This window comes from Lacerta agilis, chromosome 3, assembly GCF_009819535.1.
Source record: "Lacerta agilis isolate rLacAgi1 chromosome 3, rLacAgi1.pri, whole genome shotgun sequence".
NCBI classification, from domain to species: Eukaryota; Metazoa; Chordata; class Lepidosauria; order Squamata; family Lacertidae; genus Lacerta; species Lacerta agilis.
The window spans coordinates 95,021,586-95,046,119 of NC_046314.1; the positions used below are offsets into that span (position 1 = coordinate 95,021,586).

General features: G+C 42.3%; 1 protein-coding gene across 2 annotated transcripts in view; it reads left to right on the forward strand.

The window, feature by feature from the left end:
* The window catches only part of KCNH1 (potassium voltage-gated channel subfamily H member 1), a 218,599-nt gene that overhangs the window by 124,985 nt on the left and 69,080 nt on the right, over positions 1 to 24,534 (forward strand). For both annotated transcript variants that reach the window (XM_033144832.1, XM_033144833.1), the window contains exon 10: positions 2,287 to 2,483. In XM_033144832.1, coding sequence (XP_033000723.1) covers positions 2,287 to 2,483 — 197 coding nt within the window. The remainder of the gene's footprint in view (positions 1 to 2,286; positions 2,484 to 24,534) is intronic.

The window sequence follows — 24,534 nt, forward strand, 5'->3', positions numbered from 1 at the left end:
TATTAACTGTCTTACTTTGCACAAATTACCCTAATTAATTAATTGGCAAATTAAATATCAGTGCCTTAGCACAGTTAGAATTTTTACAAAGTTTAATAAAGGTACATTTTCTTGGCTGAACAGCACAGGAGAAATTACTTTTATTAGGAATCTTACATGGAATGGATCTTTATAGATTATTGGAAGCAACCCACATTTTAAATTGAACGGGTTAATCGCTGTTACCAGAGTTGTTTAACTAAATATTTTGCAAGCTTGAGAATTCTGAATCCAGTGCTAAGACTCAATAAATGGATTTATGCTAATCCACCGGATAGTTTTAAGCACAGAGCTCTGTGGAGCAATTCAGCTGATTGACTGCTGGCCTTTGAAAAACACTGCATTCTGCTTGTCTAGAGTACGCATAACTCTGAATACATTGTAGCTGTGACCATATATAACACCAAACTGCCTGGCGCCAACATTTGTTGATTTTCAGCACCAGCTAAAGTATGCTTCTCTTTAATGATGTGGGTTCTTGATGTATTAGGCTTAAGGTCGACCCTACCATTAGACATAATGAGGCAGCCACCAGAGATGGCAGGTGCTGGGGACAGCTCCCCCTTCCCTCAGCAGTGCCTAAAGGTAGCCTGTTGCCTTCAGGTGCAGTGAAGGTCCCTCTCCTGTTGCCAGTTCACTTGGTTCTATATATAGAATGGGAGAGTACCATCTTGTCCTTTGCCTCAGGCAGCAAAATGTCTTGGGCCCACCTTGACTAGGCCACTGATGTTTGCAGTAAGGGGTGTAGTTGTTGAACTGGTTTATATTGTTTTAATGTTCTTACTGGATTTGTTGTAGGGTTCATTTGAATTTTATATTTGATACATCCCACTTTGGAATGACTTGAAGGGTGGGCTTAAAATCAATTGATCGTAAACAATTCATGGCTTGGCATTATGTGAATGAGCTGCAGGAAGCCTTGAAATCATACACTCTATCCTCTTTTTTTGCCACATGGCTGGAAAGAGGACTTCTTGCCACATGGCTGGAAAGAGGATTCTGAATGGAATCTCGGCTTTTTGCTGTATCCAAATTGGGGATCAGGGCTTGCACACTTACTGTGGTCAAACAAGCAAGCTTCGGAAACCATGGTTTGAAATTGGCTTGTTTTGACACTGAGAAGGATTAGTTGATTTCCACGTTGGCTTCAACAATGAGCTGAGATGCAGAGAAACTGAAAATAAATGCTGTTGGGGTTCTTTTTCTGGCTGCACATGAGAGGAGGGAGCACATAGGTCTGTGGATTGCTGTGGCCCATTGACTCAGTGCTAAGCCATGGTTTAGTGTTACGTCTCAACACTGCCATTTGCCAATGTAGCATCCACCACTTACCTCTCTAGACTGCGTGTCATATTATAGGTGTTGTTGTTGTTGTTCAGTCATTCAGTCGTGTCCGACTCTTCGTGACCCCATGGACCAGAGCACGCCAGGCACGCCTATCCTTCACTGTCTCTCGCAGTTTGGCCAAACTCATGCTAGTAGCTTCGAGAATACAAGCCCAGGAAGATAAATTGTCTCAAACTTCTGTCTTGAAGAATGCTGCCTGCTTCCTTTCCTCAGCACAATAGCCAGAGTGTCCGGGGAGACCCAGCCAGATGGGGGGTATAAATAAATTATTATTATTATTATTATTATTATTATTATTATTATTATTATTATTATTTCTTATTATTTTGAAGCACTATGAGTTTGTATTGAATTTGTTTGTTTTTATCAGCCTTATTGTTTTCTGCTATTGTGTTTTTGATAGGATTATAGGGACTGTAATGTTTGCACATTTTAATGATGATGATGATATTGTGAGCCGCTTTGAACCCAACATTATTGCTGGAAAAGTGGAATACAAATATCAAATCAAAAATCAACTCTACCAAGTGTACTACAACCTGCATGCTTACACCAGAACCAGAACCAGCTGATGGGTTGGTTTAAATGAGAGAGTGACCACATGGGAAATGTTTCCTTATGTCCTTGGCTTCTCATTTAAATCTGGCCTGACAGCGCCAACTGGGGAAGAAGGTTGTTGGCAGCATCTGGCTTGCAGCCTGTCGCCGTGTACAGGGATATCTGGATCTTGTCCCTGGACTCCGACCAGAGGGCGCTGTTCAAAGTGTGCACTCAGAACGTGGAATGAAACGAGAAATGCACTATCAGTAAAAAAATGAAACCGCTTGTCTCTTGCTGTTTGAGTCTCAGCGCTGAGGCAATCCTTTGATCACGGATACTATTGCTGTTGTCTTCTCCTAGGCAAAGGAGACGTTTTTGGGGATGTCTTCTGGAAAGAAACTACCCTCGCCCAGTCTTGTGCTAACGTAAGGGCTCTGACGTACTGTGACCTTCATGTGATTAAGAGAGATGCCTTACAGAAGGTGCTGGAGTTCTACACGGCCTTCTCACACTCTTTCTCCAGGAACCTCATCTTGACCTACAACCTGAGGAAAAGGGTAAGGGGTTATTGTGTGCTTAAGAGACGTATATAAGGATGGTCTCAGGTGGGCTCTTTTCCTTTGCGATTGATTCTGTCAGGATTTTATTTATTTATTTAAATGTGGATGTACAGCAATCCTCACCGGTAAACAACTCACCTACAGGCATATCTGCGCTACAGTGGGGTGTAACTTTGCATACTCCCTGCATCGCCCCCTCCCCAATTCCACTGGGGATTCCATGGATTTTGTTAGATTCAACCCATATACAGTGGTACCTTGGTTTAAGAACAGCTTAGTTTATGAACAACTTGGATTAAGAACGCTGCAAACCCGGAAGTAGGTGTTTTGGTTTGTGAACTTTGCCTTGGAAGCAGAACATGTTGAGTGTGTTCCATTTGTAAATTGAGTCCCCCGCTGCTATGGGAAAGCACGCTTTCTTTTAAGAACACTTTGGTTTAAGAACGGACTTCGGGAACAGATTAAGTTTGTAAACCAAGGTACCACTGTATTGATTCACACCAGTTTACCAGACGTATTAACAAGAAACCATTCCTGATAAAAAAAAATAGCACCAGTATGTTTCAACATAGCCAATTCCCCACCTATAGGGCCCCATGTTGCACATTGAAATCTTGGCCTGTGAGGGCAAATGTTAATACCCTATATGTAGGGTAATTATCCCAACCCATCAAGAAATAACAGGTTTTCTACCTTTTATTTTTTAAAAAGAGGACACTTCCTGGTAGACTTAGGCAGCAATACAGTACATAATGAGCAGCATTTTCCATACCTCACGGACTGCTGGTACATAAATGACGGCTTAATGGTATTCTGGCACATCTGCTGTGCTGTGTTGTGCAATGGTTGTGTGCAGGGGAGTACGAAGGGGGGGGTGCTCCGGGCACCGGCCTGGTGTGTGTGTGACAAGATGGCCCACTGCCTCCCCCCAGCTGTAGAGCGGCGGAGGGCACGCATGCAGTCAGTGTGGGTGCTGCTCGTGCCGCGTCTGCACGGGTTGCTACATGTGCATAGTCTGTACAGGTATTGTGCATGCGTCACCGGGCGGTTCACCCTGCCCCTCGGTGTCCCGCCCCGGGTGACGGAGAGGGTTCCTCCGCCACTGGTTGTGTGTGTATTTATTTTCCTGAAGACAGATATAACTGAGCTCCCAGGTCTGTGGCAGAAAATTGGCACAAGGCAATTGGTGTGCAATGTTTGCCATGGTTTGTACGATATGGTTGCATTCTGCTAATGCTTTGAAATAATCTCTCAAATGGAAGAATCAAATACACTTTCAGGTCGTGGGGTTTTGTTTTAGCTATGGTGTTTTAGCTATGCTGCTTTCTGTGATAATATATTTTAAAACAGTGTTGGAACTGTTGCTTCAGATACAAGGAAGATAGGAGAGAGCCATGAAATCTGATTAAAAGCCAGAAAAAGGCTTTACAAGTGTATAGCTTTGCAACTGTAATTGGCACTGTGCAATGAGCGTAACCTATTTTGTCAAGACATTTCTTTATTATAGCTTCAAATACAGCATGGAATTCTTTGGCCTAATTAATTAACCTGTTTGTTAGTATGTTTTGACGGAGACGAGTAAGAATCACCACAGCGTTACGTGCCATTTTTTATACCTGCCAGTGTAAAGACTACTTACTTGTTTTTAAAATCATGTTGGGTGCAAACAGAGTTAATCATTTCATTATGCCCTGTTGAATTGGAGTATGCACTCAATTAGGTGCAAGCAGAGCAGGAAAACGTCAATACAAAGTGGATATTTCCTTCAGATTAAGGCTCAAGATCCCTTTATGAAGGACCCCTGGACAGTTAAGTCCAGTCAAAGGCGACTATGGGGTGTGGTGCTCATCTCGCTTTTCAGGCCGCGGGAGCCAGCGTTTTGTCCTGAGACAGCTTTTCGGGTCATGTGGCCAGCATGACTAAACTGCTTCTGGCGCAACGGGACACTGTGACGAGTGCCAGAGTGCAAGGAAACACCGTTTACCTTCCCGCCGCTGAAGTACCTATTTATTTACTTGCACTGGTGCGCTTTCAAACTGCTAGGTTGGCAGAAGCTGGGACAGAGCAACGGGAGCTCACCCCTTCATGTAGATTCAAACTACCAACCTTCTGATCAGCAAACCCAAGAGGCTTAGACCACAGCACCACCTGCTCCCAATGAAGAGATGTATGGCGCAGCCACCCCATATATCACCTTCTCCAGTGATGTGCAGTTGAAAGGCTGCCTGGTGTCACATCAGCATGAAAACCAGCACTTTTTTTAATGGGCACACCTCTGCTGTTGCCGCCCGAACTGGAGGCACTCCCCGCCCCGCCCTCTCACCTCCCCTGAGAAACATGCTGAACAGAATCTGGGAGAAGACCCGCCGGTGGGGGAAGCAGGTAGACAGTAAGAGTGGTGGCAGTGGCAGTGCCCAATGCAGAGGAGGCAACCACACATGTCCCGCTGCTGCTCTGCAGCTGCATCTGGCGGCAAAAATGCTGCATGGAGGCGCCAGTTGGGGGAGCAATGCTTGCCTTAGGAGGCATAATGCTTTCCTTGTCCTGGGCTTTGGCAACCCACGCTATGCCACTGTTTGTAAGCAGTTTCCCCTAATGAAATGCATCTTTGCATATTTCCTTCACAGACATGTGTATTGTTATGCAAACTTTATTGTATGCATTTTTATACACATTACTTGGCTGGAGAACTGCACTGCAAAATTTTGAAAGGTGGCTGCGTTTTGGCTCACTTATTATTTTGGGTATTGTGAACTAGTTAGCTTTGCTTCCAGATATACACTGAGACAACTTTCTCTCCCATTACAACCTAGATTCAGAAACTGCTATCCACGGCTGCTACTCTTTTTTAAACCAGAGCTTTCTTTAAACTGCTAAGCTTAGAAGGGTTGTCTGCAGATTGATTTGGAAAGACATATTCAGGCAAAGGAACTTCATTCTTTCCCTTTCATGTTATTCTATGAAACATTTATTATAGAAAGCACATTCCATCATAGCAATTTCCATCTGATTATTGAGTTAATGGTATTTTAATTGGATTGCAGTCAGTGATAAAACTGATGCTGATTGATGGTGAGAATGGTTAAACTTGATTAGTATTAAGTAAGTGAACTGCATTCCTTCTTTTATTTGCAAGAGGTTGGTTGCAAATTAGAATTGGCTACCCTGAGTTACCCAGCACACTTATTTTGCAAGCTGCAGAAGATGCAAAGGTTGTGTTAAGAATATGGATAAGGTATACCAGATGGGAAATGTTGAAGAAAAAAATACGATCTGTTTTGAGAAAAGTGCTTCATTCATTACCCATAGGTTGCATTCCTGTTTGTGCTACAAATATTTCGGTTTCTCATGCTTTGAGTCTTTGGGGATGTTGTGTGTCTGTGAGGGAGGAAGAGCTAGAATCTAGGCTTTAGGTGAGAATAATTCTATCAGTGTAACTTGCATGGGAATCATACACAGCAATACATTGAAGAATGGAACAGTCAACAATTGTGTCCTTGTGAATCAGGTCATCTGTCTGATTGCTTAACTTTTTTCTTTAAAAAAGAACTGCATACCCATTTATCCGTTTGATAAAGTAAGGCATGTTAAACTATGGAACTCACTCCCACATGGGGCAGTGATGGAGGAGAGGGCTATTGATGGCTGCTAGCTGCAATGGCAACGTTCTATCTTCACTGTCAGAGGCATTATGTCTCTGATCACTAGTTTATGGGAACCACAGGTGGGTAGGTGCTGTTGTGCTAATGTCCTGTTTGCAGGCTTCCCACAGTCATCATAGTTGGCCACTATGAGAACAGGATGCTGGCTTAGATGGGTGATTGGCCTGATTTAGCAAGCTCTTTGTATGTTCCATTTATAACTGAGATACATTCCACAGTGACTTGTAGCAGGGCCTTCTCAGTGATGGCACGCCAGTTATGGAACTCCCTTCCATTGGAGATATGTTTGCCCCCCCTTCACTGACAACTTTTAAAGGTCTGTAAAAGGCACATACATTTTGTCTGGACTGCGGGGACAGAAGAGGTGGCTAACCAGCTTCTGCATTGTTTCTGTTTCGTAACTGAATTGTAAATTGTATAACTTTGCAGTATTATGTTATATTTTACTGTATTCTTTGTATACTGCCCTGAAAACATAGGTTGGAGGATGGTCTAAGAATGCAAAAGAATAACCATAAAAGTCATTCCCTGTTATAATTGTATCCCTTCATGCAAGTTGCAAATCTTCTCTGGGGATTTGAAATGCAGAGGAAAGCTTCTGATAGCACAGTTACTAGACAACAGACACTTTTGGCAGAGAAACCTTCCTCACTGAAACTCTTCCATGCTGAAAAACCAGCAGAACCAGGTTTATTGTAGACCGGAACATACTCTTGCCACTCTTTTGATGGTACATCCCCACCCCACCCCGTTATTATACATGAGAACTTTCCCCAACTTTATGTTTTTCAGTCCTCTGTGGTTCTTCCTATCTATCCTACAATCTGAAGTTGCCACAGGTACAGTCAGTACTGTAACTGAATAAATTTTCAGGATGCTGGGTTGAATGAAAAATTGTTGGCCTCAAAATAACTGTCCTACCAATGGGATGTGAGAGCACACTGGACACATTTAGGATGGTTAGACATTTTTACCTACATCAATCCATCAATTCTACTGGGGATTCCAGGTTATACTTCTTTCCACTGGGAGATCTCTTTGAAGAATATAAAGATTCCTATGGAAGAAGAAATTTCCCATCATCCTTAGTAATGACGAATGACGATTGGCTTAGTAGCTTCCCCCCTTTCTTCCCTCTGGTTTGAAACTGCACGCCTTTTAGCCTCTTTAATACTCATCAGTGGAGTGCCCCTAATTGGTACATTGGCAGAATGCTTCCTGTCTTTTCTGTTTCAGCAAATATTTGCTTTAGTTTATGTGTACACTACTTCTTCTTGATTGCTCTTAGTTTACTTTCACTCACTCGGGGATGGGCGTGTTTGCTTTCCCTTGCACAGATGCATGCGGTAGTTTGCATGATGGGATATAGATGATTGCTTCATGCTCTACCAGAGAGAGCTGGCTGGCTGGCTGGCAGTACCCTCAATTCAGGTCTCTCTAGTGCTCTCCATGCCTTGAATATTTCATGATGCCATTTAGCCATTAGGTCTTTGAGATGGTGTGAGAGATGATTAAACAACTGGCTGCGAATACTACAGAAAGACCTTTTTCGCAGGTGGAATGCTCTAGCTTTTCATTATGCTTGCTCCGCTCAGGAAGTCTAGACAAGCAGGCAAGCACATGTTTCCTTTAGGACTGTGGATTTGTCTTCTGAAATACGAGATGCAATCAGCACAATTATTTTATAAAGCCAAATGTGAAATGATTACCCCATGAAATAAGTTGAACAATGTAAAATAATGGCTTTGGATTTCAGTGGCTCTACTCATTACATTTTAGGTGCACACTTAAACTTGTGCCTATTAGTAGCATAATATCTGAACGTTGAAAGAAGTGTAATCTTTGGCAGAAGGCAAACCCTTCAGAAATAAATTGCAATTCTCGTTTAGTAGTTAGGTTCTCTTCTTAGTATAAGAAATGTTGGTTTTCAAAGATGCAAGGGCAACCCTTTAATTGTAACATCACATCACATTTGTGGCCCAGTTTGCATGTAAGGCTATATGCCCAACTATGGCCTTGTGCAAATGAGGGGGTTCCCAAAGTGAAGGTCACAGCTGTTGCATGCCTTCCACAATTGTACTGCTTCTGCAGTGCTACCCAGGATTAATCCGTTATGTCCAAATCCACACTTATGGTCTGCCTCCCCTCAGACCATGAATGGTAAACCAAGACTAAACCTTGGTTACGCCATGTGTTTTGTATAGAGCAGTGTTTCCCAAACTTGGGTCTCCAACTATTTTTTGCACTACAGCTCCCATCATCCCTAGCTAGCAGTGGCCAAGGATGATGGAAATTGTAGTCCAAAAACAGCTTGGAGACCTGAGTTTGGGAAACACTGCTCTAGAGCATAGCTGTCAACTTTTCCCTTTTCTTGCGAGGAATCCTATTCGGAATAAGGGAATTTCCCTTTAAAAAAGGGAAAAGTTGACAGCTATGCTCTAGAGTGAGAAAAACCAATAGCCTGGGTTTAGATGTAATGCTAAACCAAACCATACCTTAGCCTGGGTTGGCCACAACCTCCACTCTGGAAACCTGCATGTTTTCTCATTCATGCTAAGTCTTGGTTTTGCTTAGTGTTATGTGTGAATCAGGTCTATATTTGTATAAATTTGATGTCACACTTTTAAGCATCTCTCTGCTTGACTGATGGCCAGCTGTTCCCTGTTTTGCCTTTTGGGTGTTTTTCTTTTTCATAGAAGTAAAAGATCAAGAAGAGCATGTAGCAGGTCAGTTCTGATGCAATGACATAAACTGCATTCTTTGCACTTACCATATAAAAGTACATTTGCTTTTAAGATTAATGTATCCTTGCCCTCAAAAATCTTAAAGGGAGTAGTTCTGCAAAAGAGAGAGAGAGAGAGAGAGAGAGAGAGAGAGAGAGAGAGAGAGTCTGGCCATTGTTGCTGTCTGTCTGTGATAGGGAGGCTAATAGTTTATATTGCAGGTAGCAATATTCAATATTCTTTGCAAATTACTGCAAGATTTTGAGCAAAGCAGAATTAATATCTGACCATTTGCTCAAAGAGCTTGTGCAGCTCAAAGACTTTAGGAAGAACTTCCTGAAGTAAACATTAGGAAGAACTTCCTGACAGTAAGAACTGTTCGACAGTGGAATTTGCTGCCAAGGAGTGTGGTGGAGTCTCCTTCTTTGGAGGTCTTTAAGTGGAGGCTTGACAGCCATCTGTCAGGAATGCTTTGATGGTGTTTCCTGCTTGGCAGGGGGTTGGACTGGATGGCCCTTGTGGTCTCTTCCAACTCTATGATTCTATGATTCTATGACTTGCATGATTCAGAAGCAGATGTTAGATCGATACGAGATGAGAATCTACTACATCCTATCTTTGTCAAGGTGTTCTTCTTTTTTCTTGCTTTGCAGAAATGTTATATTTCCACATCTCCAATTGAGGCTGCTGTCATAAGGGAAATGCGACACCATTTTTGTATGCACAATTCATTAAGTACTGCTCAGGGCTTTCCTGCCACTCAAGACGAGCATTGGGATATTGTTTGTGCTGACCTGTTTTCTAAATTAAATAAGATAAACTCACTTGTCACATTCCATCACACACTGGTTCAAATGGCTGGAGCAGAGGAAGGAAATGGTGACAGTGCTGCCAATCATTACAGATTAATCTGGAGTTGGTTTTGTGGTAATTGAACCATTTTTCTGAAGCTAAGTGGAGGTAGGTTCAGCCAGAGTTTAGATGAGAGACTGGGAACCCTACATACACTGCCTTGAGTTGCATCCTGGAAGTCTCCTGTGCCCTTTCACCGATTTGAAAATCACTTTAGGGATGTTGCATATTGGAAACCAGTGCCTGAAATAAGAATATAGCTTAAAATGTAACGAATGACCTTAAGGATCAACAAGAAGTGGAGAGTCCCAGGCCTGGAACAGATGAGACACTGGAAATGAAATCAAGCCTCTCATATTTTCTCTTAGTAGCTTTGAGGGAAGGGGTGGTTAGAGTGGTGAAGGTAGAAGGGGTAACCTTAGCCTCGACCAAGTATACCTGAAGGAGCATCTCCACCCCCATCGTTCTGCCTGGACACTGAGGTCCAGCTCCAAGGGCCTCCTGGCGGTCCCCTCACTGTGAGAAGTACATATCAATTACTTTTGCGTTTAGACTGTCTCAGACCATCCTGGTACTTGTGCAATATCCACGTAGTTCAAGGAGGGCCTTCTCAGCAGTGGTGCCCACCCTGTGGAACACCCTCCCACCAGATGTCAAGGAAATAAACAACTATCTGACTTTTAGAAGACATCTGAAGGCAGCCCTGTTTAGGGAAGTTTTAATGTTTGATCTTTTATTGTGTTTCCAACATTATGTTGGAAGCCGCCCAGAGTGGCTGGGGAGGTCTAGCCAGATGGGCGGGGTATAAGTAAATAATAATAATGATAATCTTGTTGTTGTTGTTGTTGTTATCATCATCATCATCATCATCATCATCTCCCTGCACCATTTTTCCAATCTAAATTCCCCCCTCCAAGATGCTATGGTGGGATTTAGACTGGGGAAATAACTAGCACAGAAAGAGTTAAGCCATTTCCCCAAACCAGTCCCACCTCATCTACTTTTAAAATAAATTCTGATCACAGGTTTCCAGCATCTTTTCTGGTTCCCTTCCCCACACTGCCTAAGTTACTGAGTGCAGTTATGCTGGCTTTCCTACTAGAAACCGTTGTACAGCTGAATGATCCCTAATTTGTCCACGATTTCCACTGTCTGCTTTGATTTTAAGTCATTTCAGCAGCAACCCATATGTGGCATTGTTTGCCGGTGAAAAATAAGATTGCTTCAAACAATTTGTTAGTTTGCAGAGTTTCAGTGTCTTCTGCCCTTGTGTGAAATGTAAAGAGCTTCATTTTATGTTAGTCTTATGGAATCTGTGTAGTCATGGTCGAAGATTATTTGGGATAAAGTTTCGGCATTATCATCTCCAGTCAATATAGAAGGCTTTTTTGGCCTTCTTTGACACACGCATTCAGTGCAGCAATTTTCTTCTTACAATCGGGAATTGATTTAGAAATGACTCTCTTCCATCTCCACGCCCACTTTCTAGTCTAGCCTTGCTGCACTGCAGGGTAGATTGAAATACAGGTGAATTGTGTCCAATTTTGCATTTCATCAAGACAGAGCTACATTTCTCGCTTTCAACACCAGCCATACATCTTCTCGTGGTGTTTTCAGGTGCCTTTCTTCTTTTCTAAAGTTGGTAGATAACATAATGGTAGATTAGATGAATCGCTAACGTTTTGGCATTCCTTGATCTTGTGGCATTTGCTCTGAAAATATCTATAGGACTTTCAAAACATTCTTCTCCACTTAAGTAATCACTGAAGGTTACTCTATCTGGATGAGTGTCTCCAACTTACAGTACTATGGATAAGCAGTTATATTGTATGACAAATCATGCAGTTCCCGGGAGACTTAGGAAGTGTAATATGGAAATTTATGGGAACACCAAATTCAACATGATATGACCATCAAATTGAAATTTGGGCAGCTAAAAAAATGCCTCAGGACTTTAAAGGCAATAGCAGCAAAACCAATTGCCTTTGTCTGTCCCACCTGCAATAAAATATGTCTCTCCCACATTGGTCTCTCCAGTTTTACCTAATTTGTCCTTATCCAGCCCTCTATGTTAGAGAAACTGGCTGTCATCCACATATTGGTAACTTCTCATCTCTAATTCTCCAGCGACCACTCCCAACAGTTTCATATATGTTATGCACTGAGCTGAATCCTAGAACAGTAGGATCCAAAATGCAGCAGTCTGATTGGTCCTAGAACAATAGGATCCAGAATGCAGAAGTCTGATTGGTCCGCAGGAGCCACCCAATACAGCATCGGGTGGAAGTGAATCAGTGACCTGATTGGCATGCAAGAGCAGCCAATCAGGCTCCTAGAGGAAGTGAATCCACAACCTGATTGGCCTACAGGAGTAGCCCGAAATTAGCCAATCACATGGAGCCCATTGTGTAAATAATGTGTATATAGCAGACGTTTTGGGGAAAGATCCATTCATTGCTACTATGAGCTGAATAAAGAGCATGAAATTCACACTTGACTCCAAGTATATTTCAATATAGATGCTAAACTGCATGCCGGGGGGTGGGGCAGAGACCTTAACATTGTATGTCAAATCCAGTTAGGACACAGATAACACCTAATTTACATTATATCACAACAAACTCTTTCAGAACATTAAAAACACAGAAGAGCATGAATTTTTTTTAGCTGTGTCAAAGCTTTTATGAATACAATTAACAATTTAAATGCCTAATATTGTACTCATTAAACCTCCACCTTCAATTTTAAACATTTCCTTTCCTTTCAAAACATATCTTTGTTTAAAACTATGCCAATCCAGAACCATATAAAAAGCTAGCTGTTTGGCAATTTATTTGCATTAAAAAAGACAAAATAGAATATCAAAAGACAAATGAATAGAATAAGTTAATAAACAGCACAAAATGAAGAGAGAGAGAGTCAGAGACAGAAATGTTTCCCTTTTTAATTTCTCTGCAGCATTTCCACCATCCTAAGGTCCTAGCTCACTCAGATGTGTCAATGTCTCTGTTGTCAGCAACAGACTGGACAAGATGCTGCTGGCATCTGTATAAAATCTGGGTCAAACAGAGAAAAGCATCCAGATGGAATATCGTTGAATCACTGATGGGTTATAGGAGCTCACAGGAAACCATTGCAAAACAACTTATCTTTAGGAGCACAGAGCTAACTTTCAGAAACAGCAACTGCTAGAGTTTGCATCCAGCCTCCCGTCAGCTAGCAGCAGGTTAGGAAATGACAGCAAGGTGCCTCCTAATGGCCGTCTCAGACCATGATCCCATCCATCTCAAAGTCCACCATCTAGAAGAGGGGGGGCTATACTGGGGCCAGGTGTATTTATGGCTGTTGGTTTGCCTTTCTCTTTTGGTTTTTAGAAGCCAAGATATAAAATGCTGCTAAGTTCAGTATTTGTGGAATGCACTCCACAGAAAAAGAAGCTTAGCCCCATGATTGCTTTTTTTAAAAAGACAATTCTTATGAAATTAACATTTCGATCTGCATTTTATTAATTGCTTTGCTGGGGATTAATTGCTCTCAAGGTGTAATTTGATGTTTTTGTAATTCTGCTATGGCATTTTGTGCACTGTCTTTTGAGGGCAAAAAGGTGGCTCAGAAATCTTTAGATAAGGACTAGTAGAATTGGACTACGAAAGCAATCACAGTAGAGTGAGATTCAATGTGGAGTGAGCAGACGTCTGCTCATACAACAGGGCTTCTCCTTCCTCTTTCCCAGGCTATCCCTTGCATCCCCCTGAAAATCTGTTCTGGTGGATTAGGGGACCCTCCACAGCAGCTTTTGGGGATATATGGGGTGCTGCAGGAGGAAGAAGAGAAACCAGAAGCCTTGTAGTACCAGATTTCTATTGCATAAGCAGGTGGACGTTGTTAATGTCACCCATTGAGTTTAAGGGTGGAATCTTATGTATAATTTTCTGAGAGTAAGCCCAATTGAACAAAGTGAAAGTAAATATACCTAGGACTATACTGTGGGTTAAACCACAGAGCCTAGGGCTTGCTGATCAGAAGGTTGGCGGTTCGAATCCCTGTGACAGGGTGAGCTCCCGTTGTTCGGTCCCAGGTCCTACCAGTTCGAAAGCACGTCAAAGTGCAAGTAGATAAATAGGTAGTGCTCCAGCAGGAAGGTAAACAGCGTTTACATGCGCTGCTCTGGTTCACCAGAAGCGGCTTAGTCATGCTGGCCACGTGACCTGGAAGCTGTACGCCGGCTCCCTCGGCCAGTAACGTGAGATGAGCGCCGCAACCCCAGAGTCGGACACGACTGGACCTAATGGTCAGGGTTCCCATTACCTTTATACTGCAAGAAAGCTCCCTTTGATTTGATGCTGCTTTGTGGTTTTAAGCAGCAAAGGCAATGCACTCATACAGATAGGAAACATTCCATTCATTTAGCAGAGTTTAAAATATTCTTTGTCAAACTCTGTCCCACATCCTGCGGTTTGCAGAATAAATTGCATATCATTTACCAGAGGGATAGATACAATACTTGGTTTTCCTTGTGTGGAGTTGCTTTGAAACAAATGCTTTCTCTCCTGTTGAAACTTCTAAAGTGCACTTCTGGTCTTCTTTTGTGTTTGCTTCATTTTGTTTATTTAGAACACAGATGCTTTTCAGATCTTCCATTTTGGCTCACCTGTCTCTGTGGATGCAGGTACAGAGCAAGATAAAGGAGCATCTAAGCAGTAAAAGGAGATGTTTATTTTTAGCAGCAGGCTTAATTTTTATATAATGGAACCTCAGTGAAATAAATCTTTTGATGATGGAGCACAATGCTGTGAACTATCCCAAGTTTTCTTTTTTTTAAACCATTTGTACCCCCAAAAAACCCAGCAGTCAGCAACTTTAACTGGGTGTAGCACTAACCTAGATACTTCCAAGTGTCCTTTTTCTGACTTTTGAGGCTCCGTTGTTCGTAAGAGGGAAGAAAATGAACTTTTGCCACTCTCTTAGACTACACCCAGACTTCAGTTTCTTGTGAGCTGCACCAGAAGGTTGCCAATTCCATACCAAATGTATCTCCTTTTAAGTTGCTTCTTTTAACGAGCAACTTCCTGCTTTTTATGTACTTCTTACTTTTTTATTTCCATTTATAGACTGCTTATTATCTGTAGATCTTGAAGTATTTTATAGATAAAAATGCACACACGCACACACAATACAAATAAAAACAATGTCCAATGATTTACATTGAAATAGATAAACGATATTCATATCCATATCAGCAATATCAATATAAATAATTCAAAACGCAGGATCCTAATTAGCATAAAGCGCACCCATTCATACAACCATTGATACCTTGTGGTGGTGGTGGTGGTGGTGGTCGGGACCTTGCCACGCAACCACTCACCCAAACTCACTCTCACCATCCTTGAATAAGGGGACATCTGCAATTTCCTTTTCTGTTTTCATCAGAATTTCCCAGCATCCCTCTTCTTGGCTTCAGCTGGTGGTTAGCGAGGAGAGCACTTAACTGTGAACCCAGGTCTAGATGACATGCTAAGCCAAACATTGTCTTAGCTCCATGCGGTGTGGGAGTAAAAATGAGGGGGAAGGAATGAAGTGGCTCTCTCTCTCCAAGAGTCTACAAAACTACTGTAGTCCGATCCCAGTAAGCCATAGTTCAGCTTTCTGTGTTGCTTGGACATTGCCTGTAAGGAGTTGATTGCCCCCGGGGAAGGAAATGCTAGTTTCTGAAACATGACTAAAGAAGTTGGGGGTTCTCACACGAAAATAGTAGAAGGGCAAGAACTCAGGGCTACTGGATAGTTGTTCAAATGATACAAATTCTCAAATAATCTATGCTGTAGATGGATTTATTTATAGAAGTTTATACGTCAGATGAATTATATACACCAGACAAGGCCCTGTTTCGAAAATTCTTCTTCAGCTGGAATAAGTTAAACATACATTCATTAGAGACCCTCTCAGCATATTGAATTATCATGCAAACATATATGCATCGCCATCTAAAATAATTTTTTTTAAACATATACAGGAAAATATAACAATGAAAATGTATTCTTACCAGATAGTCTTAGAGTCAACGTGTACTGGTAGATTAAAGTTAGATGACTAATTTTGTATCACTGCCTCTTTAAATCTTTGTGAGAACACACCTAATTTCCTTCTTATATATTACAAACACACTCTTGGTCATCTAACTACCAGTACACGTTGACTCTAAGACTATCAGACTAAGACTAACATTTGTATCTTAGTTCTTGCCCTTCTACTATTTTCGTGTGAGTTTCTGAAACATGCCTGGCAAGAGTTTGGAACCTTTCTGAGAACTTCTTCTTTTTGGTTTATTCCTGCATTCAGTGCCTCCCCTCCCCCTTTTAACCCACCCAGACATTGAGGCCTGCTCAAATCATTGACCAGAGTTTTGGGTCAAAGTTTGCTTTCATTCCACTCTGTAGCATCCTAGAATGCAGGCAGATTTACCCCTGAGTAACACCCACCAGAAAATTGTGAAATGTATAACTGTGATTGTACTCATTCAGCAGCCAGGGTGTGGGGAAGAGAGATGAAGCCCACGACTGTGGGAAAAACTATACAGTATACAGAATACACGGGCAAATGAATTCCAGGCAGCAAGAAGCAGAAAGTAAAATGAAATGTGACAACAGTGATGGTACAAACATAATCTTAAATCTTAAAGCATTGGATACAATCCATTGTCACCTAAGCTGTTTCTTAAGTTTTTCTCCAGGCACTGCAAGTGTGGGAGTAAAATTGTGCTCCAGAAATATTTTATTGTTGGTTTGCTTAGGTTAATATCCGTAGCCTATAAATTCTTACTGCTGTTTAATCTTTTCCCCCAAAGCAAAGCGTTTTTAAACTTTATTTTCAAGTGTGGGTTCAACATGAAATCCTGTTCTTAAAAATTCTCCCAGAATCCAGTAAGGGAAACATGCATTTCAGATAAGCCTCCAGAGCTGGTGGTATCAGACAGTCTCAGAAGTAATGTACTGAAAGAGGGAGTACAAGGGTATGTTTTTTAAAAAATGAATTCAACGTCGCCCCATCTTCTGTGTAAGTAAAGACATTTTCTCACATAATATTAAGCATGCCTTTGAGCTCCTGTTGTGGTTTTTGTGGGGTGGGATTCTCCCAACACGCCTAATAATAATAATAATAATAATAATAATAATAAATAGTAATTTTATTATTTATACCCCACCCATCTGGCTACACAGGGACTTCCACTTGTGCAAGAGGACTTTCAATCCTCTTGTTGCCACCTCATGCCCCCTTGGGAGGAGAGTGGGGATCAGTAACTGGATAGCCCAGTCAGTAGAGCATTGGACTCTTGATCTTAGGGTTGTGAGTTTGAGAGCCAGTGTGGTGTAGTGGTTAAGAGCGGTAGACTCATAATCTGGGGAACTGGGTTCGCGTCTCCGCCCCTCCACATGCATCTGCTGGGTGACCTTGGGCTAGTCACACTTCTTTGAAGTCTCTCAGCCCCACTCACCTCACAGAGTGTTTGTTGTGGAGGAGGAAGAGAAAGGAGAATGTTAGCCGCTTTGAGACTTCTTCTTCTTCTTCTTCTTCTTCTTTTTCTTCTTCTTCCCCATGTTGGGCAAAAGATTCCTGCATTTCAGGGGGTTGACCCTTGTGGTCCATTCTTGGACAAGGACTCAATTTGTCAATGTGGAAAGCTGCAAGGCTTGTGCAGATGGAACATGCATAGAACACCACCCTCAGTGTGTGCAAGTGTGAGTCCTGTTACTGCAGAACAGAAAACAGAAGGATGTTCTTTTCAGTCTAGTCCATTTCATTCTGTATTTGTTTCAAACCCATAAAATGCAAGCCATGAAGATGGTTCCTATGTTTTTATGAATGGCACTAACTCATAGGGGCTGAGGGGTCACCGGCCCCACCAATGAAATATATGAGGGGCCGCCTCCCCCCTCCCAGTTGATGGGCATTGCCATTCAAATGGCAATTCAAGGTGAATTTTAACAGGGAGAAATGTAAAGTACTACACTTGGGCAAAAAAATGAAAGGCACAAATACAGGATGGGTGACACCTGGCTTGAGAGCAGTACATGTGAAAGGGATCTAGGAGTCTTGGTAGACCATAAACTTGACATGAGTCAACAGTGTGATGCAGCAGCTAAAAAAGCCAATGTAATTCTGGGCTGCATCAATAGGAGTATAGCATCTAGATCAAGGGAAGTAATAGTACCACTGTATTCCGCTCTGGTCAGACCTCACCTGGACTACTGTGCCCAGTTCTGGGCACCACAGTTCAAGAAGGATACTGACAAGCTGGAACGTGTCCAGAGGAGGGCAACAAAAATGGTCAAAGGCCTGGAAACAATGCCTTATGAGGAACGGCTTAGGGAGCTGGGTATGTTTAGCCTGGAGAAGAGAAGGTTAAGGGGGGATATGATAGCCATGTTCAAATATATAAAAGGATGTCATATAGAGGAGGGTGAAAGGTTGTTTTCTGCTGCTCCAGAGAAGCGGACACGGGGCAATGGATTCAAAGTACAAGAAAGAAGATTCCACCTAAACATTAGGAAGAACTTCCTGACAGTGAGAGCTGTTCAGCAGTGGAATTTGCTGCCAAGGAGTGTGGTGGAGTCTCCTTCTTTGGAGGTCTTTAAGCGGAGGCTTGACAGCCATCTGTCAGGAATGCTTTGATGGTGTTTCCTGCTTGGCAGGGGGTTGGACTGGATGGCCCTTGTGGTCTCTTCCAACTCTATGATTCTATGATTCTATGTGATCGATGGGGCAGGACTTATCAGCATCCCCCACCCCACAATATTTTATTCAAGTTGGCACCCCTACATGAAATTGCCTCGAGATGTGACGGTCCAGATACCTTGACAATGGAATATTAAACCAATTCAGTATGTTAAGTTTTGAGACAGGAGAAAGACTTGGAGGGGGTGTTGATACTCTCGACATATTCACACACTTGAATGTGAGCGCAGTGAGCTAAGGAAGGGTGTCACATATTACCACATTTGTGAACTTGCTTATGCTTGCATGTTTGCTCACATCCCCCAAAAGAACTCTTGCATCTTGTCCATGGGAAATAGAAGCCCTACAACTATGCATATATAAATTACGTGTATCTCTGCAAGGGGAGAGATGAAGTACAAGAATTCTCCCGGTTCCAGTATTCATTGTGTTTTATTTTTTTAACATGCAGAAAGACACACACTGGGCGATGCCTCATTTGACCACTTTGTTGTTGACGTTGTAGGAAAAACTGAGATGACAAAGTAGAAAAATGAGACTAATTGAAAGATCCAAATAGATCCCCATGTTATCGTGCCTGGGATTCTCGGTCTTAACATTAGACCTTGCAGATGTGCTTTTAGAGGTCACAGTCTCTGAGGAACTTCAAGGAGCTGAGCTATTTGGTGTGTCAAACTGATTGCTGTGGCATTACAAAGCACCTGCCTTCAGCCTTTTTCTCCCTGCTTTTCTGCCTTGTTTAACAATGAAACTAAAGAAAAATAACAGTAGAGCTGTCTCTGAGGAATATGCTAAAGGCTACCTGAAACCATGATATTTGGAGATGATTCTGCATGGGACTGACATGGGGCAATTTCACACACCATGAACAGAAAACCCTGGGTTGCTCCTCCACAAGCCCATGCTTGGGGGACTCCACTTTCTACATATCTCCATTTATTCCTACTCCCTGCTTCCTGCCACTTAACTAATTCATGATCCATAGGAGGACCTCCCCTCTTTCTTCATGACTGCTAAGCTTTCTCAGGAGCTACCTTGTCAGAAGCATACACCATATCAACCTAAAGATAAAATAGGTAGAGTTGATTAACAATACCTTTGTGGGACAGATTATGAGCTAACTGGCCTGTCTTTTCCAGGATCCCCTTTCAACCAGTAGTGTTGTTGCATGGGCTACTTTCCAGTTCTCAAGTATGGAGGTTGATCTGAGGGACTCATTCAGCTGCTCCACAATCTCCTTATCCTCCTCTAGAACCCCTTCCATTCTCTTGTCATCCATCCAAGGGCCCAGTCACCTCCCTAAATGCTACCAACCTAAAGTTTTCAGCATCGAACCCTTCAATTTTATTTTATTTTTTAAGCACCCCTTGCATTTTAGGCTGCCAAATTATAAGGATGGGGGACTGAAGTCCAACTGCTTTTTGTCATTTAACTGTTCTTCATGGTTACTCACCTTTTCTGACAAACAAGAACCAATCAAAACCTGGTTGAAGTGGCAACTCTTCTTTTTATGATTGTTTCTTTTTCAACAAAAGAGTGCGTTGCAGGAGAGGGTGAGCAGATACACTTGAATATAAAAAGCCTCTGCCTCCTGGCGATTTATAACATGCATGTGTGGGCTGCTTTCATAGCTGAATGATAGTGTTAATATTTTTGCTCCTTGGTGATATCTTGTCAGGAATTGCCACACACAGCCACAAATAATGGAAATGCATTTATATGAAAGAGGATTGTCCTTATCACTCTCTAATTCTAATTATTCAATGGAATACACCACTGAAACTTGTGCGGTGTTGGACTAAGACAGAGGACAGCTGCCACGACACTAGAGGCCCAATTGCTGCACTGTTTGCAATGGACCTCCTGGTAAGATGGTATCTTCAGGAGCCTCTCAATTCAGTATATTAGGGGCAAAATGATCCTTCAGGTATCCTGGTCCCAAGTTCTATAGGGCTTTATACACTGAAACCAGCACCTTGAAATTAGCCCAGCAGCTAATTGGAACCAGTACATTTATGTACATGTAGGGATGTGGGTGGCGCTGTGGGTTAAACCACAGAGCCTAGGGCTTGCCAATTGGAAGGTTGGTGGTTCAAATCCCCATGACGGGGTGAGCTCCTGTTGCTCGGTCCCTGCTCCTGCCAACCTAGTTTGAAAGCACATCAAAATGCAAGTAGATAAATAGGTACCGCTCCAGTGGGAAGATAAACAGCATTTCCGTGCGCTGCTCTGGTTCGGCAGAAGCGGCTTAGTCATGTTGGCCACATGACCCAGAAGCTGTACGCTGGCTCCCTCGGCCAGTAAAGCGAGATGAGCACCGCAACCCCAGAGTTGTCCGCGGCTGGACCTAACGGTCAGGGGTCCCTTTACCTTTACTTTTACATTTATGGGGAAAATTTTTACTGCAATCCTAACCCCTGGGAGTTAAGTGCCATTGAATTCTATTGAATTCTACTCAGACATACTTATTTGTAGATGTGGTTAGCATTGTGCTGTTAGTATTATCTAAGACTTTGGGGAGGTTTCCCCCCCCCCGAACATGGTCAAAAATCTTTTTGAAGTTGTGCTTCCCTGCAAACCACAGCTGGTATTGTGGAATGATCTAAGATGTTGCAAACTAAAACAAACGATGCTGGTGACACAGAGATATTAATAGCAAATATTGGAGGAATGATTGGAAGCCAAGAATAGATAGATGACTTTCAAAAGTTTGAAATATTATGATTATAAGTAAATTAACTGTGATAATTGCATTCAGGCAAGGAAGAAACAAGGTTATGTCAGGCATTTGTGGAGGACTTGCCAACGTTTATACACTATTGGAATATAAATAAACTTCCAGTGAACGTGGATTAAGTTATTGTCTATGTAATAATGGAATATGGCATTTTGTTTGTTTTCTTTTTACTTCCCCCCCTTTTTACTGTATGAGAAACAGTATGTGTTTTCAATGAATGTATGCCCATTTGTATTCCTATATATACACATTTGATAAATTGTGGGAAAAGGTCAGATTTATATATTAGATGGAGACTGTACATATTCTAAGATACTTTGTCAAAAGCTTTTTGAAAGTGCAAATACAGTGTGTCAACTGAACTGCTTCTATCTATATACATGTTGACATTCTCAAAGAATTATAATAGGACTTTCCTTTGCAAAAGCCATGCTGACTCTGCTTCAGTATGGCTTGTTCTTCTATATGCTTTGTTATGCTTTCTATATGCTTGTTTATCTTTAACAAGCCTTTCCACCAGATTTCCTGGGACAGATGTTAAGCTAACTGTCCTGTAATTTCAGGGACACTCCCGCCCCCATCCTTCTTCTAAAATTGGTGTTACATTGGCTACTTTCTAGCCCTGAGGCTGGAGTCTGATTTGAGGGAGCTGTTAGAGTTACACATTTTGTCAGTCTTCCCCACTATTGCAAGATAGTAATTATGTGTAAATCAGCATCTATATGTATAAATCAGCATATGCAATCCTGTATCCTCTATTCTGCTGATTTATTTCTTCCGTTTGGTGAGTGTGTAAGTAGCCACCCTAGAGAAAACATTTCCGTAGGATTCACCAAGCATCCAGATTCCAAGGGTCATGAAACATCTGAGTGGTTTAAAGGCCTTTCGTAAACAGTTTCATTAGAGATGAAGGTGACTGTGGCTGCATTCTCAGGGATAAAACAGTTGGAACAATGGCTAAGTGAAGCTGTCATTTTACCTATTGCCTAGATTTTTTTCTAGGCATTAAAGGATAAAAATCCAGCAAAAGATCAAAGTTAAGATCAAAGAGACCCAAGGCATGCTTAACACTTGAATTGTCTAATGTGAGGCACCAATTATATCTAAACCAGAGATTCTCGGCCTACTTAAAATCACAGTCTCTCTCTCTCTCTCTCTCTCTCTCTCTCTCTCTGTGTGTGTGTGTGTGCGCAGAGAGAGTTTAAACTTCTGTGAACAAACCTTTTCGTTCAACCAACAATACTTAGTCGGATCACAACAATGTGTCATAAATTGTATGAAGGGCAGGAGGGATAGAAATCATGGGATTGTCACAAACAGCCTTCTGAATCATAAATTGCTTCTAAACCTATAAAAGCAATAGATTATATACATAAGACATCAAGGAAATCCATAAAAATAATTAGGCATACCAAACTATGAACTTGTCTGCTGGAAGTGCCAAGAGGTAGATGGGGGTTGTGTAAATATACTAGAGAATACTGGGAGATGATTCATGCAGAATTAAAAAAGATCCTTAAGGTCTCATTTTCCCAAAGACCTGATACATTTCTATTAGGGATAACAAGTGATGATATTCTGAAAGAGACAATTATGAATATTGTATGGCATATATATAAGTTGTAAAAATGCATAAACCAAATGAAAAATGATACTGACTAGGCATACCTTAGAGTAGTGATATGGGATTTCTGAATTGTTACAAATAGCACCCAGCATTATCGTCGTCGTTGTTCAGTCGTTCAGTCGTGTCCGACTCTTCGTAACCCCATGGACCAGAGCACGCCAGGCACCCCTATCCTCCACCGCCTCCCGCAGTTTGGCCAAACTCATGCTAGTCGCTTCGAGAACACTGACCCAGCATTATAAGTTGCCTCAAATGTGGTGGATTTCATCACACACCCTGTCAGAGTCAGAGTCTTTTGGCCAGCAAGGCCACAGCTGACCTGAAGCAGATGAGGCAGCAAGGAATGGAGCTCATAAGCCAGGTGGGAAGCCATACTGTATATCTGTGGAACTGAGGATAAGATACAAGTCAGGGAAATCATTGTCAAATGGGTGTGGGATACAGAAAGCAGAAGCAGGAGAGAGAGAGAGAGAGGAACCATATGATAGTGCAGAAGGGCAGCCTAGCAGGTGTTGGCCTCAGCAGTGAGTTGCCCATACTGAAGGAGTGCAGCTAGCAAGGAGGGAAATGGGGCTGTTTTTCCTGGGCTACTTGATGCCCAAGCTCAAGGGTACCTGTTATCTGGCCCAAAATGCCTGCATTTCCTTCCTGGTCCTGGAAGGCCAGTGAGCCAGGGAATTGGTGTCTGGGACCATAGGGGGTCTCTGTTTGCTCCTTCAGTGCTTGACCTTGCTCAGCTGACACACCCAAGGTGCTCATGGGCCGCACTGTGCTTCATATGTCAATCAAAACACTTGCTAAGGCAGGAGTAGGAAAGTATTGCTAGACCACAGCTCCCATCCCTGACCACTGGCTATGCTCGTTGAGGCGGATAGGAGTTGGAGTCCAACAGTATCTGGCAGCCCACAGTTCCCCTACCCCTGCTCTATGACATGTTGGATTCTAGTTACCGGTACATCTAGTTGATACTGGGCTTGATCCAGATTTTGCCTTCCATTGACACACAGACAGATAGACAGACAGATATTTGCACCAGCAACTACCCATTGCAGTGCCTGTAGTTGGAAAGGCTCCCTCTGTTCATGGAAGGCTTTTGATCCAGTGGTAGTGATGGGAACTGACTTTTGCCCATCCCACTTCCCGCCAGTGCCGGATTTACGTATAAGCTAAACAAGTTATATCTTAGAGCCCCACTCTCTTGGCCCCCTCCAAGAAAAATTAAAGAAAAAACAACAACTGGGTGTACATTTCCAAAATATAAGATAAAAAACAAATAAAATAAAACCTACATACAGCAACAGTGATTTGATAAAACACATATTTTTTATGTGAAAATGGCTTTAGATACCTACTAGGTCCATAAATTACCATATAGCATATATTCAACACAAAAAACAGCAACAATCTGTTGTTGACAAAGGACAGCTGGAAATATAAAGGGCCCCATTACCTTCTGTAGCTTAGGGCCTCATCAAACCTAAATCCGGCCCTGCTTCCCGCTGTTCTGAAGGGGCCCCTAATCTTCCAGAACAGGGTGGAAAGTTGTGCTGGAGGCAATTGGCAAAAGCCACCTCCTCCAGCAGGAGCATTCTCTGTCCAGAACTCCATGCAGGAGATGCTCCTACTTGTATGAGACGCAGCCCACTGTCACGGCCAACTTTTTCATACAGTAAAATTAATTGCTGGGACGTTCAGGGCAGAAGTGAGAGGA